Below are 12593 nucleotides of genomic sequence, written 5' to 3'. Positions count from 1 at the left end.
GACAGTTCACACAAACGTCATCGGTGTGTCATGACTGAACAGACTGACACCTAGAGCAGGTCACGGAGTATGAAAGTAGGGTTACGACCATTTATATGGGACTATACTCGAAATGTCCTACTCTACATGTGAAGTGTTATCGACAAAAACAAAACATGACCCAATCCGAAACAACATTTGCTCTCAAAATACATGCGTATTCATCCGCTTATGGCTTTTCCATGCGCATGACCACATCAGGAAACAATGTGAGATAGCTCATCGATTTGTTCCAGACAGAAACTACATTGAACATTGGAAGTGTTTGTAATCTGCATACTCTTCAGTCGTTAAGACCCGGCGGAGAAAAGCAATGTCACTATAGTCTTGGATTTTGGACAAGTGCTGAACTTTACTACGGAGCGAAAATTAGCCTTTTGTCAGTTGTCAGTTAATTTCGGTACATTTCCCCTCTGCATTCAAACTGCTTGGGATTTGGGCTCGGTGGTCTTGGAAATGTCTTTTGTCTGGACTGATGCGTTTTATCACCCATTATGGGCCGTATCCACAGTGCTTCTGGGACTCATCGTGCGTTCACAGCGAAAAGGGACGTGGGACCCGCGCGCCTGTCGTGTCCAGCTGAAGGGCAAGACAGCAATAGTAACGGGAGCTAACACAGGTAAACGTTACAGATGTTACACACGTTTAGACATATTTTTGTTTAGACAATAGACAAGTTATTGTTTTAAGTTTCAGAGGAATAGGAACTTAGAAGGGCTTGGAGAATTGTTTAGAGAAACTTTATCTCAAGTGCATCTAACAAAAAACACCCATCACATTTATAAATAGGTAAAACTATTGGTACACAATAGTGTCATATCTGGAGATGTTTGTATTGAAACACACTGAAATAGCAAGACAATCTATCAAATAAAGTCTTCCAGAACAATCTCCCTTTGACACAGACTCCTTCTCATTTCCTTCAGGTAAAGTAGAATTTCCATGCCCACTAATCAATTGGAAACTGAACTGAACTCCCTCACAGTATGTTAGCAGTGTAAATACAGCTTTGGACCTCAAAGTTTAGTTATTAACCTGTTTTTTTATGTGAACACCAGAGTTCTGGAAGAGAGAGAAAGGGAGAGAGAGAAAGAGGGTTTGTGTGTGAGGAGGGGGAGTTTGCTCTGTGCCACAGATGTGTAGTTGTCTCTCTCAATTCTCTCCGGTATAGATTACTCTTTCCTGGAGAAGGGAAGCAAGGAATGCAACTGGCAAGGATTGCAAGTTCCTGAATACACTTTGTGGGCTTGCAAAGTCTTATTTCAGTAGTTGATCAAATTGAAAGATGGTTTGGACTATAGATAATCCGATAGATAGATAGATAGATAGATAGATAGATAGATAGAGGGATAAAGAGAGAGAGTGTAAATGTGATTAATGTTTAAAAAGTCGATATAGTATCAAAAAGTAGTAGTATCAAGAGTTGGTTGTTTTAGTGGTCGAGAGTTGTTTCAGTGGGGTAGAACTGGTAGCCAAGAGAGTGCATTCTAAAGGCTGTTGCACACCGAGACTGTTTTATTCGTCGCATTATGAAGGGAATTCAAACTACTGCTTCAACGTGCACACCACTGAGAATTCGTGTTGCGAAAAGTGTTTCTTGAAAGTGCACATTTTAACATGGAAACCAAAAGATGCCATTTTTGGACCACCGCTACTCTTACATCCTTCAAGCTATTCACACCAATCTAACTGTCAATAGTGCCCAAAACTCCAACTTATCAACACTACTAAAAGCTCTATGATACATATTAAGCTTTTTAAACTATTAAGCTTTTTGTAAATCCAAAAACTCTCATCCAGTAACATGGTGGAATGGTTATTTAGGCCAACATTCTGTGAGCTCCTTTGTTGCTGCAACTGGCATGGACCTTTCAGGACTCTTAAATGAAAACAGCATGAGACCTGCCGAACTCTTTTTTAGAATGTTAACACAGCAATGAATTGTTGTGTCAACCAGTTCTACCCCCATACCCTCAGTCAGGCATGGCAAGGCGTAGCTGGCTGTCAGGAACTAACCCTATTCTCATTTTTGCTGATGTCACATGTTCATGGGACAGGCTATAAAAACCAGTTCATGTTGGTTCCTCCATAGCTTGAGCAGTCATTCACGCTGCCCACTTCATGTTCTCCGCGCTTTTATTAGTATTTCAATATTGTTTAATTCAAGCAGGTGGTTAGAAGTTTATGGGGTCCCCGCTATGTATATTATTTGTATTATGACGTTGTTTAATTCAAGTGGGAGCTATATCAGAGCGGAACCAACCTTTACGCCAAATCTAATTGTACATTTCATTAAATCAAATTAACGACCACCTTACACTCTCTCTTTTACGTTAACAATCCTCTAACCTTCTCTCATCTTTCTGGCTATCCTACCATCTGACCATTCTACTCTCACTTTCTTTCAACTATCCAGCCAACAACCTTTCTTTTATCTATCTATCTATCTATCTTTCTTTCTATCTATCTATCTATCTATCTATCTATCTATCTATCTATCTATCTATCTATCTATCTATCTATCTTCCAACCTTCTCTCATCTATCTGCCTATATGCTACCGTCTGACCATCTTTTATCCATTGGTCCATCCTACTATATCACTTTCTTTCAACTACCCAGCTAATTTATCTATCGTCCATAGTAAATCGTCTTTCAACTTTTCTACTACCAAAATAAGACTTTACAAGCCCACAGAGTTTCTTCTGGAACTTTTCTAGTTACCTACATTTCTCGGAAATGGGGTTCCACTTCATGTGATGTCATAAACACTGTTCGATCTGTTCCAGCTGTGCATGTCAGTTTCTCGTGCAGCCAAAGCTAAACATTGTGCAGTGAGCTCAATGTCAGAGAAACTCCTGGATGCTTAGTTTAGAGCAGGCAGAGCCAACTTCTACAATTCTAGTCCTCAAATAAGATAAGGTATGACCCTTGACTCTAATGAACATGAACTATGTGGCAGCATTGGGGCTTACTAGATGTCTTGTTTATACTGTTGGCAACTTTGTCTCAGGCTGCAATGGACTTTTGGACTCTCAGACACACACAGACTCTAAACCAGCTCCATTCTGTTTGCAGTGCCACTGCTCTTGTTTTGTCTCAACACAAGCTAACCCCCTTCCCTCTACCTCTCTCTCCCTTTATCTGTCTTTCCCACTCTCCCTCGCTCCCCCCCCCCTTTCTCAATCTCCTCTTATCCCGTCTTTAACCTTTCATTCTCTCCCTCCTTCCTTCCCTCTCTCTTTCTACCTTCCCCTCCCTCCTCCTCCCTTCTGTCCCACCCTCAGGGATAGGAAAGTTCATTGCCCTGGACTTTGCCCAGCGCGGGGCTCACGTTATCCTGGCGTGCCGTAGCGAGGCGCGCGGCAACACTGCCCTGCGGGAGATCCGGGAGCGGAGCGGGAACGCCAACGTTCACCTGCGCCTGGTGGACACCTCGTCCCTGGACTCGGTGAGGGCGTTCGCAGAGGGCGTCCTACGGGAGGAGAAGGAGCTCCACATCCTGGTGAACAATGCAGGGGCCTCAGGTCAGCTCTCACACAGACAGATGGAAACCCACTGGGTGCCAACCAGGGTCTCCTGCAATGTATGCCACAAAACCATGTTAGCCCGCTGAGCTTAAGACTAGGGATGATCTCTTCAGGTCTGATCTCTCCGCTCCTCCTCTAATTCCAACCATAGAGGCCCACTCCAGTAATTCCAACCCTAGAGGCCCATGTCCTGTGCTTATGATGATGTTAGACTGAAAATTATCCTTTTAGTGGAATTATGTTAGTTTTTTAAAATTGCTCCTAAAACAAGAAGTCACATGCCATGATGTGCTTCACAAAATGAGACAAGTTGCCTTTACCAGCAATTGAAGAAGAAGAAGAAGACTCTTTGTTTGGCCATGCAATCAATTCCCATCAATTGTAGGAATTTGACACGTGCACACCCCTCCCGAGACAACACACACACACACTACACCCCCAAAGGAGAACAGAGCTCTGGGCTCTGGGCACAGGGCAGCCATATTCGGCGCCACTGGAGCAGTTAGGGGTTAAGTGCCTTGCTCAAGAGCACAACGGCAGTGGTAGGAGCCTTAGATATGATGCCAGTAACGTTCCAGTTACCAGCTCACATCCAGCTCCCTCCTAGGGTGGGGATCGAACCAGCAACCTCCCGATCGCTGGCCGGCCTCTCTAAGATCTAGGAGTGACAAACTGTATGATTTCCTGGCTGGAGTTAATCGCAAATTGTTGCTCTCGCACATACTTTTGCCAAATTAGGAAATGAAACTAGAGCAGAAGTTCGCTGTACATGAACGTGTGACATCAGCAAAAATGAGAACAGGGTTAGTTCCTGACAGTCAGCTACACCTTGCCATGCCTGACTGAACCTACGTGATACTTCCAATCTTTAATCATTAGGTTGCGTGTGTCATTGATTCCAAACTCACCTGACTGAATAGGCCAAAATTATAATTCTGTTGAAGACACAAACATTTGTCACAATTTATTTAGTCCTCTACATATGGCTATTACAAACAATAAGGAGAGTATTTAGCACATTTACAAGTTTACACTGTTGTGAATGGGGGAAATAGTTACAGTCTAAATGAGACTGTGTCCTTGACACTGCTTCTGTGAGGAGCTGTCTGTGACCATGCCAAAAATGCTGAGTCAAGGGAAGTGCAGGTGTGTGTGTGTGTGTGTGTGTGTGTGTGTGTGTGTGTGTGTGTGTGTGTGTGTGTGTGTGTGTGTGTGTGTGTGTGTGTGTGTGTGCGCTCCATCACCATGGTTAGGTTTTATTGTGTCTTCAGGCCTGCCTAGAGGGATAACCAAAGACGGGCTGGAAGTGTCCTTCGCCACCAACCATGTTGGGCCCTTTCTCCTCACCAACCTCCTTCTGGGTAGGACACACAAGTATCATTTTTCTGCCTCACTTTGCTGCTACATCCCTTCAGCTATAATACTATCACCACCAATTCTATACCCTATCATGTATGTCCTTGGAAAACCTTCTATGTAAAAGAAAATAATTTTTTGTTGTGAAAACTGACATTCCCCATCTGCTTTGTAGATTTCGTCTCAAGGACCAGTCAAAATCAAATGAAATGTCAACAGTACATATCAATGAATTATCGAACAAACCAAATCATCTGGCCTTTTTTTCAATTCCTGAAAAGTTATAGAGATGCACAGTTTTTCCAAAACACAGCTAGTTACAGTTCATTATGTTATTGTCTTATTTGTCACATTGATTTTTTGTATTACATGTTATGCTATGTTTTACGTGTACCTGTGTGCTATGTTATGTGCCGTATATTGTGTTATATTGCTTCATGTTATGTTACTCTATACCGAGTGACCCCGATAATCTTTTGACCTCTTTGTTTCTGTCTCTCTCTCTCCTCACCCACCCTGATTTCTCCCCCTCTTCCTCTCTCTCCTCACCCTCCCTCATTTCTCCTCCTCTTCCTCTCTCTTCTCACCCTCCCTCATTTCTCCCCCTCTTCCTCTCTCTCTCCTCACCCTCCCTGATTTCTCCTCCTCTTCCTCTCTCTCCTCACCCACCCTGATTTCTCCCCCTCTTCCTCTCTCTCCTCCCCCTCCCTCATTTCTCCTCCTCTTCCTCTCTCTCTCCTCACCCACCCTGATTTCTCCCCCTCTTCCTCTCTCTCTCCTCACCCACCCTGATTTCTCCCCCTCTTCCTCTCTCTCTCCTCACCCTCCCTCATTTCTCATCCAGACCTGATGAAGCGCTCGGCACCAGCGCGCATTGTCAACGTGTCGTCCGTCAACCACTGGAGGGGCGTGGTCGACTTGTCACACTTCCACGGCAACAATCTCTCTTACGGCATGGACACCGTATACAACCACACCAAGCTGCACAATGTCATCTGCACCAATGAGTTAGCACGGAGACTGCATGGCACTGGTAGGCACTAAGGCCCAGTTCCATTTCCACATCTAGTTTCTCCCTAGCCCTTTTACCCCAGGAAAGGGGCGATCCTACCCCTGCGAGGGCCGGTGTGGGAGTAGACAGCACATCTGGCTCTACCAATGAATCAGTAAAGGCTTTGATTGGTTGAATTTGATGTATTGCTGCTCAGTGGAAGCAAAAGCCTGCGCCCAAATTGGCCCTTGCAGTACATGATCCCGCTCCGCAGTACATGAGCCCGCTCCCCCCCGCCTACAACCCAAACACCCCATATAAAATCAAGGCTTCGGTCATTAGTTAAAGGCCCACTCCAGTGAAATGTCAACTTTTAAAGATGAACAGCAATTCAGGAATTAGGAAGCCCTGTTTACAGCTGACTGACGCCATTTTCACTGTGTTATTGTGTATGTACATCATAGTTTGAAAAGTGATTGATGACTTCTATTACGAAATGAGAACAAGGGAGGGGGACCTACTGTAGACAAAACACCATGTGTGCAGTTAGGATTTGGACTTGGAGTTTCCCCATGTGAGTCATAAGGATGGGTTGTTAGTTTCACTATACATCTGTGTAGGGACAGGAGGAGTAGTAATTAATACAAAATGTGATGGGGAACTATCTTTGTGTGTGTGTGTGTGTGTGTGTGCGCACGCGCCTGTCTGTCTGTCTGTCATTCTCTCTTTCTCTCTCTCGCTTTCTCTTTCTTACTCTCTTTGGCTCTCTCTCTCTTTCTCTCTCTCTCTCTCTTCAGGGGTGACAGCGAACTCCCTCCACCCCGGTGTGGTGATGACGGAGGTGATGAGGCACTATAACTTCATAGTCCGTTTCCTCTTCAAGCTTGTGGGAATCTTTTTTTTTAAGGTAACTACTTTTTCCACGTAATATCCTTGGCTAATGATTCACCATGTGATTTTCAACCCCACATTCACTGTACTGTAGGTATTCGAGACAGATAGAAAATGGATTTTAATTAATGTGTTTTTCATCCGTTTCTGTTTAGCAGGGGCCTTAAAGCCAGTCGTAAAATGCATTATGACGCAGTCATAAATCAACTTGTCATTAGTAGGGACCTGAGGAATTCTTCGGTTCTTTCTCTTGTAGTTCCACCTTATGTGCGCAGAGCTGTACTTTACGAGCCAAATGTGCGTGCAGAGTTCCAGCACGTATTCTCATGTCAGCCCAGTACGCACCATTGTGCTAACTGCGGGTTTGGGGCAGAGAAACTCACATTTGTCTCACGAATATCACAGATACGCGCATTCAAGATTCAAGATTCAAGATTCTTTATTTGTCACGTGCATACAAGTATACAGTGAAATGCAAAAGTGACAGCGCCACAGAGGAGTGCAACAATAAGTTTAAAAATAAATCGAATATAAACAGCATTCTCATCTGATAATCTTACGTGCAAAATCTCCATGTTCCCTGCACACTGGAGAGGCTGCATCAAGTCTAGCAACACTATTAGAAGGGGTATTTTAAATTGACACGGAAAATAATTGAAAAACATATATGTAGCAGCATTGAAACAGCAAATAACACTGCAACCCTTATCTGTGGTTAGACGTTTCACTTTTTAGTGGTCTCTGTCATTTAGCTTAGCTTGATGGGGTCAGTTGCCATTAAGGAGCCTAAATGTGTATCATTTAAAATGTGTTGTTATTATTGCTTAGTAATTAGATATAATGGTCGTGCTGATGGAGGGAATCCGGTAAGAATTCAATTCTTAATCACAAGCCCTTCTCTTTGCAATAACACAGGAGAGGGTGTACGGTATAGGGATATTGGAACTGCTGTGTTGCGGTTGTAGTCGCAGCCCATGGAAGTCATTTTTGATGTTTTACCAAAGAACAAATGTTACCAATGGGAACAAATCTTCCTATTGTTCAGAACCGGGAGACTCTGGGACGGTCTGTAGCTAACATAACTAGAGTGTATGAGACATAAACACAGATAAAGGTGTGTTACTGTGTGGGTTGTCCATTGTTTGGGACTTACACTTATTATGTTTCAATTCATTTAAAAGAATTATAGAGGCTCAGAGAAAGTGAAGAAGGAAGGAAGTTATCATGAAATTCTGGTGAAATTCTGTTCATTTGTCATATACACAGAATATAGCCATAGACAGTGCAATGAAATGCTTAGGTCAAGCTAGCTCCTCAACAGTGCAACAAAGTAATAATAATAATAAAAACAATCGCATAAGGTTGTGCAAGTATTTAACAGCAGAAACACAACAACAATAGTGGGGTGAGTAGTAGCAGTAGTAGTATGTAATAGTATGCATGTATGTGGGTGAGTGTGAGTGTGAGTGAGAGTGTGAGTGTGAGTGTGAGTCTGCGTGCGTGCGTGCATGCAAATGTGATGCACAAAATGCTAACAGTTGGCTGTCTTGCTTGTCTGGCTTGTCTTCAGTAATAACCAGTATTTGGTCAAAGTCATATAACAACAATTTCCAAAGATCATGATTGTCTTTGATGCAGACAGACCAGTGGCACACCACAGCCACAGTATGTGACAAGTTAGGCAATTAGGCAACACAACACATGTAAACACTAGCACATGTTTCTCTGTGAACCATGACTCTGGAATTTCTAACGCTATCCCAGCTTGTTAGTACTGTGAACATATCTGGAGAGAGCTCTTGAAAAGCTTGTGTGTGTGTGTGTACATGCTTGCGCGTGTGTGTGTGTGTGTGTCTGTGTGTGTCTGTGTGTGTGTGTGTGTGTGTGTGTGTGTGTCCATGCGTGTGTGTGTGTGTGTGTGTGTGTGTGTGTGTGTGTGTGTACATGTTTGCGTGTGTGTGTGCATCTGGTTATAGAGAGACAGTAATCATCTGTCATGATTATAATGACTATGATTTTCTTTGATGCAGACAGACCAGTGGCACACCACAGCTACAGTATGTGATTAGTTAGGCAATAAGGCAACACAACACAATACATGTAAACACTAGCACATGTTTCTCAGTGAACCGTGACTCTGGAATTTGGAACACTATCCCAGCTTGTTAGTACTGTGAGCAAATCTGGAGAGAGCTAATTACCACATTCCAACAATTGATGTGAATTGATTGCATGGCCAATAAACAGTCTTTGTCTTTGTGTGTGTGTATGTGTAGATGCTTGTGTGTGTGTGAGTATGTGTGTGTGTGTGTTTACACGCGTGTGTGTGTGCCACATACTTGTGTGTGTGTGTACATGCTTGCGTGCATGTGTGTGTGTGTACGTGCTTGCGTGTGTGTGTATAGATGCTTGCGTGTATGTGTGTATATAGATGCTTGCGTGCAAGTGTGTGTGTGTGTACATGCTTGTACGTGTGTGTGTGTGTGTGAGAGAGAGAGAGCTGTCTATGACTACCCTCACCCTGCTCTCCCACCTGCGTCTCCACACAGTCTTCAGAGGAAGGAGCAGTCAGCAGCATCTACTGTGCGGTTGCAGAGGAAACAGAGGGCATTACAGGGAAGTACTTTGACAGCGACTGCTCTCTGGTCCTCCCTGCCCCGCTAGCCAGAGACCCCGCCCTCGCCACCAAGGACTTTGACTTCTGTGAGAGATTGACATCTAAGCTCTGAGTGACACCAGGAAGGGAGAGAGTTTTGCGAACAGCATTGGGGTCAAATTCCATTTAAACTCCAGTCCAACTAGAATTTCAATTCAGTGCTGGGATGAAATCTAACTTGAGATATGTACAGTACCACTCAAAAGTTTGGACACACCTTCTCATTCAATGGTTTTTCTTTAATTTTTTTTTATTATTTTCTACATTGTAGATTAATATTGAAGACATCAAAACTATGAAGGAACACATATGGAATTATGTAGTAGACAAAAAAGTGTTAAACAAACCAGAATATGTTTTATATTTTAGATTCTTCAAAGTAGCCACCTTTTGCTTTGATGACAGCTTTGCACACTCTTGGCAAGTTTGTGTCCAAACTTTTGACTGGTACTGTATGTGTAACTAGTCCAGAAACATCCTTTGCCAACTTACAGGTGGTCATTTTCCCCATCTTGCTTCTACCTATTCCATCCTTTTAAATCTACAGTTAACAAGTGTGTAGGGGGCTAGAGGTTGTTTCTGGACAGACCCTGGGGTCATTTGTCAATACATGGTTCATGTAAAATGCCAGCTTGCAGTTCATCTTACAAATCTCAAGCCCTGAAAGGATTGCCAGTCAGGATTTTTCAACTCACATTTTGAAACATTTAAAATGGAATTGGCCCCAACTCTGCAAGCCAAATGTACCTCTATTCCCAAATTAACCTTACTGTAATTATCCATGTTACAGGAAGTGGTAAATCACAAAACAAAGGATCTGAAACGGATGTAAAAATGTATCCATGCTTTTCTTATATAATAATGTATCTAATTGTGGAAAGGTATGAAATGTGTACATGGAGTATGATATATTTTATAAATAATTCAATGGAGTAATACAACCATCATACATTGGGATATGATTATGATAGGTGATTGGGTAAAGCAGTTGTGCTAAGCTAATGAGACATTTAAGATGTATTCTTCAAGAAATCAATGGGTTAATATCATGAATTGATATGACCATTGACTAGATTGTTCTTTGAATACATTGAGTCTTTGAGGCAATGCTTCAAGCTACAAGTAGTCATGCGAACCTTTTAACTTGCAAGCTGTCTCTGCCTCTGTTTTACTTCAATAAGACAGCTCTATCTAGAGGATATAGGTGGACATGCAGTTACATTTCTTGTGAACCAGAGTGTCAGTGAAACACAAGAGTACTGAAGCAAGCCAAGACAACACAACCAATTGAAATGATCACTTCCGTTTATTCATATCCTTAAAACATAAAATATGTGCTTTTCTTCCTTGCTGATTACATCTGATTGCCTTGATGCGTCTTGTCATCTCCTGTCTTCTTATTTGGCTTGAGAGAGAGACAGAGAGAAAGACAGAGAGAGAGAGAGAGATGATGGGGTGAGACAGAAAGAGAGTAAAACATCTTCTCAACTTTGACACAAAGTTTGAGTACCTGATTTGTTCACACAAGAGCAACATAGTTTTCCAAGATGTAGATAAACATAAACAGTAAAACAAAATGTTGAAACAAAGGTATAAGACGTTATGCTTGTCTACATTTTTAAAAAGCACAGTTTTTTCAGTTTTGTGTTCACTCCCTGAAATAAGATGCAATGTTTTACATGTGTGTTATTGTTATGTACAATAGGATTAGGAAGGTGAAGTGGGACAATTTCAATGGTGCCCCAATCTTCTTAAGTTTACCATCCCCCGGAAAATAAATGGCTGTGAGCTCTGCGGAATGTCTTGAGGTGTCAAAACTGTGATGTCATCAGTTTAGATGCAATATGATGGTTGGTGGTCTCCTTATCAACAGCTTCTAATTTAAATATTGTGTTTTTTGGGTGATATAAAAAGCAGAGGTCAGGGAAAAGCACTCTCTCATGTTCCTGTGTCCTGTTGTGAGGTTCTCATCATGTTGTGAGTCGCATTGTTTTGTGATGACCGGTGGTCAGCTCTCTCTCTTTCTCTACTCATTTTTCTATGAAGTATTTGCCTTGTAATAGATGTATAAGTATACAGTATTATTAAAGCCTCATTTCATTCATTCTATTTTACCTTTCTTGCACTAAATAAGCACAGACTCAACAATTCTTTGCACATCGTGATAATTACATTGGAGTCAGATTATCAATATTAGATATGCTTTGCTATCAACAAAATATAGCCAAAAGTCTCTGCCAAACATAAGTGTGGAAACTGATATTAATATAATTGCTCTACAAAGGTGACTTAATTAGAGGCCGACAGATATATCGGATCACAGATATTATCGGACGATATTGGCCTTTTATAGAAATATCTGTATCGACACATATTCCTCAGATAATGCACTGATACAGGTTTGTTTTTCATTTCACCACTGAAAAACAATATATCGGTAGATATATCGGCTATTGATGAAATTTGCCTCCAATAAATCGCCATCGGTATTGGACTCAAAAGTTCAGTATCAGTCAGGCTCTAGACTTAATACAGTATAGTGTTCAAATGTATGGTATGCAATGGCAAGGCTATGACAATAAATCCACAAATTGGGTTCAGGTAAAGCTTATATCTACCTTCTGCCTCCATCACCATTTCATGTATGATCTCCAGCACAGGGGCAACATTCTCCAACTGTTTGGCAGTTAGTCGCACAGCTATCTCCACTGTCTGATCCTGTCCACAGAAAGAAGGAAAAGCATCCAGACAGACAGAGACAGACAACAGAAGTGAAAGGGTAGATGTGTAGGTTTAATCCATTTTTTACATATTTAAAGAAAAAAGAAAAAGCACTCACTGTTTCCTGTGTGTGTGTGTGTGTGTGTGTGTGTGTGTGTGTGTGTGTGTGTGTGTGTTTATGTGTGCTTACGGGAGTTCTGTCCCCTCCATCTTCAGGACGTTGTTGGATGGTTACTTCCTCAAACTGGCTGTCCTCTGACCTTGGTTCCACCACCTTCTTCCCCTCCCTTTCCTGTGATATCACATACACACACACACACACACACACAAATACACCCGTTTTTATACATATCACACCATCTGTTTACATCATAAATTACATCTCTTACTTTGAGGTGATTTGGCCACGA

At 42.2% G+C, this 12593-nt stretch overlaps 1 protein-coding gene across 1 annotated transcript; it reads left to right on the top strand.

Moving 5' to 3' along the window:
* Window positions 1-210: 210 nt before the first annotated feature.
* Window positions 211-11566, top strand: LOC310803148 (retinol dehydrogenase 12). The gene is made up of 6 exons (XM_083667827.1): window positions 211-658; window positions 3326-3565; window positions 4840-4929; window positions 5769-5957; window positions 6713-6822; window positions 9356-11566. The coding sequence occupies exons 1-6, from the start codon at window positions 496-498 to the stop codon at window positions 9533-9535; spliced, it is 972 nt and encodes a 323-aa protein (XP_083523953.1). The 5' UTR covers window positions 211-495; the 3' UTR covers window positions 9536-11566.
* The last annotated feature ends 1027 nt before the right edge of the window (window positions 11567-12593 follow it).

This window comes from Argentina silus (assembly GCF_951799395.1).
Source record: "Argentina silus genome assembly, chromosome: 4".
Lineage (NCBI taxonomy): Eukaryota > Metazoa > Chordata > Actinopteri > Argentiniformes > Argentinidae > Argentina > Argentina silus.
The sequence above is the reverse complement of the archived record's forward strand: the minus strand, read 5'-3'. Positions and strand labels throughout refer to the sequence as shown.

Coding starts and splice junctions, on each gene's coding strand:
- LOC310803148 (XM_083667827.1), top strand. CDS start 496: ATGTCTTTTGTCTGGACTGATGCGTTTTATCACCCATTATGGGCCGTA. Junction 659..3,325: donor AGTAACGGGAGCTAACACAG/GTAAACGTTACA, acceptor TCCCACCCTCAG/GGATAGGAAAGTTCATTGCC. Junction 6,823..9,355: donor TGGGAATCTTTTTTTTTAAG/GTAACTACTTTT, acceptor GTCTCCACACAG/TCTTCAGAGGAAGGAGCAGT.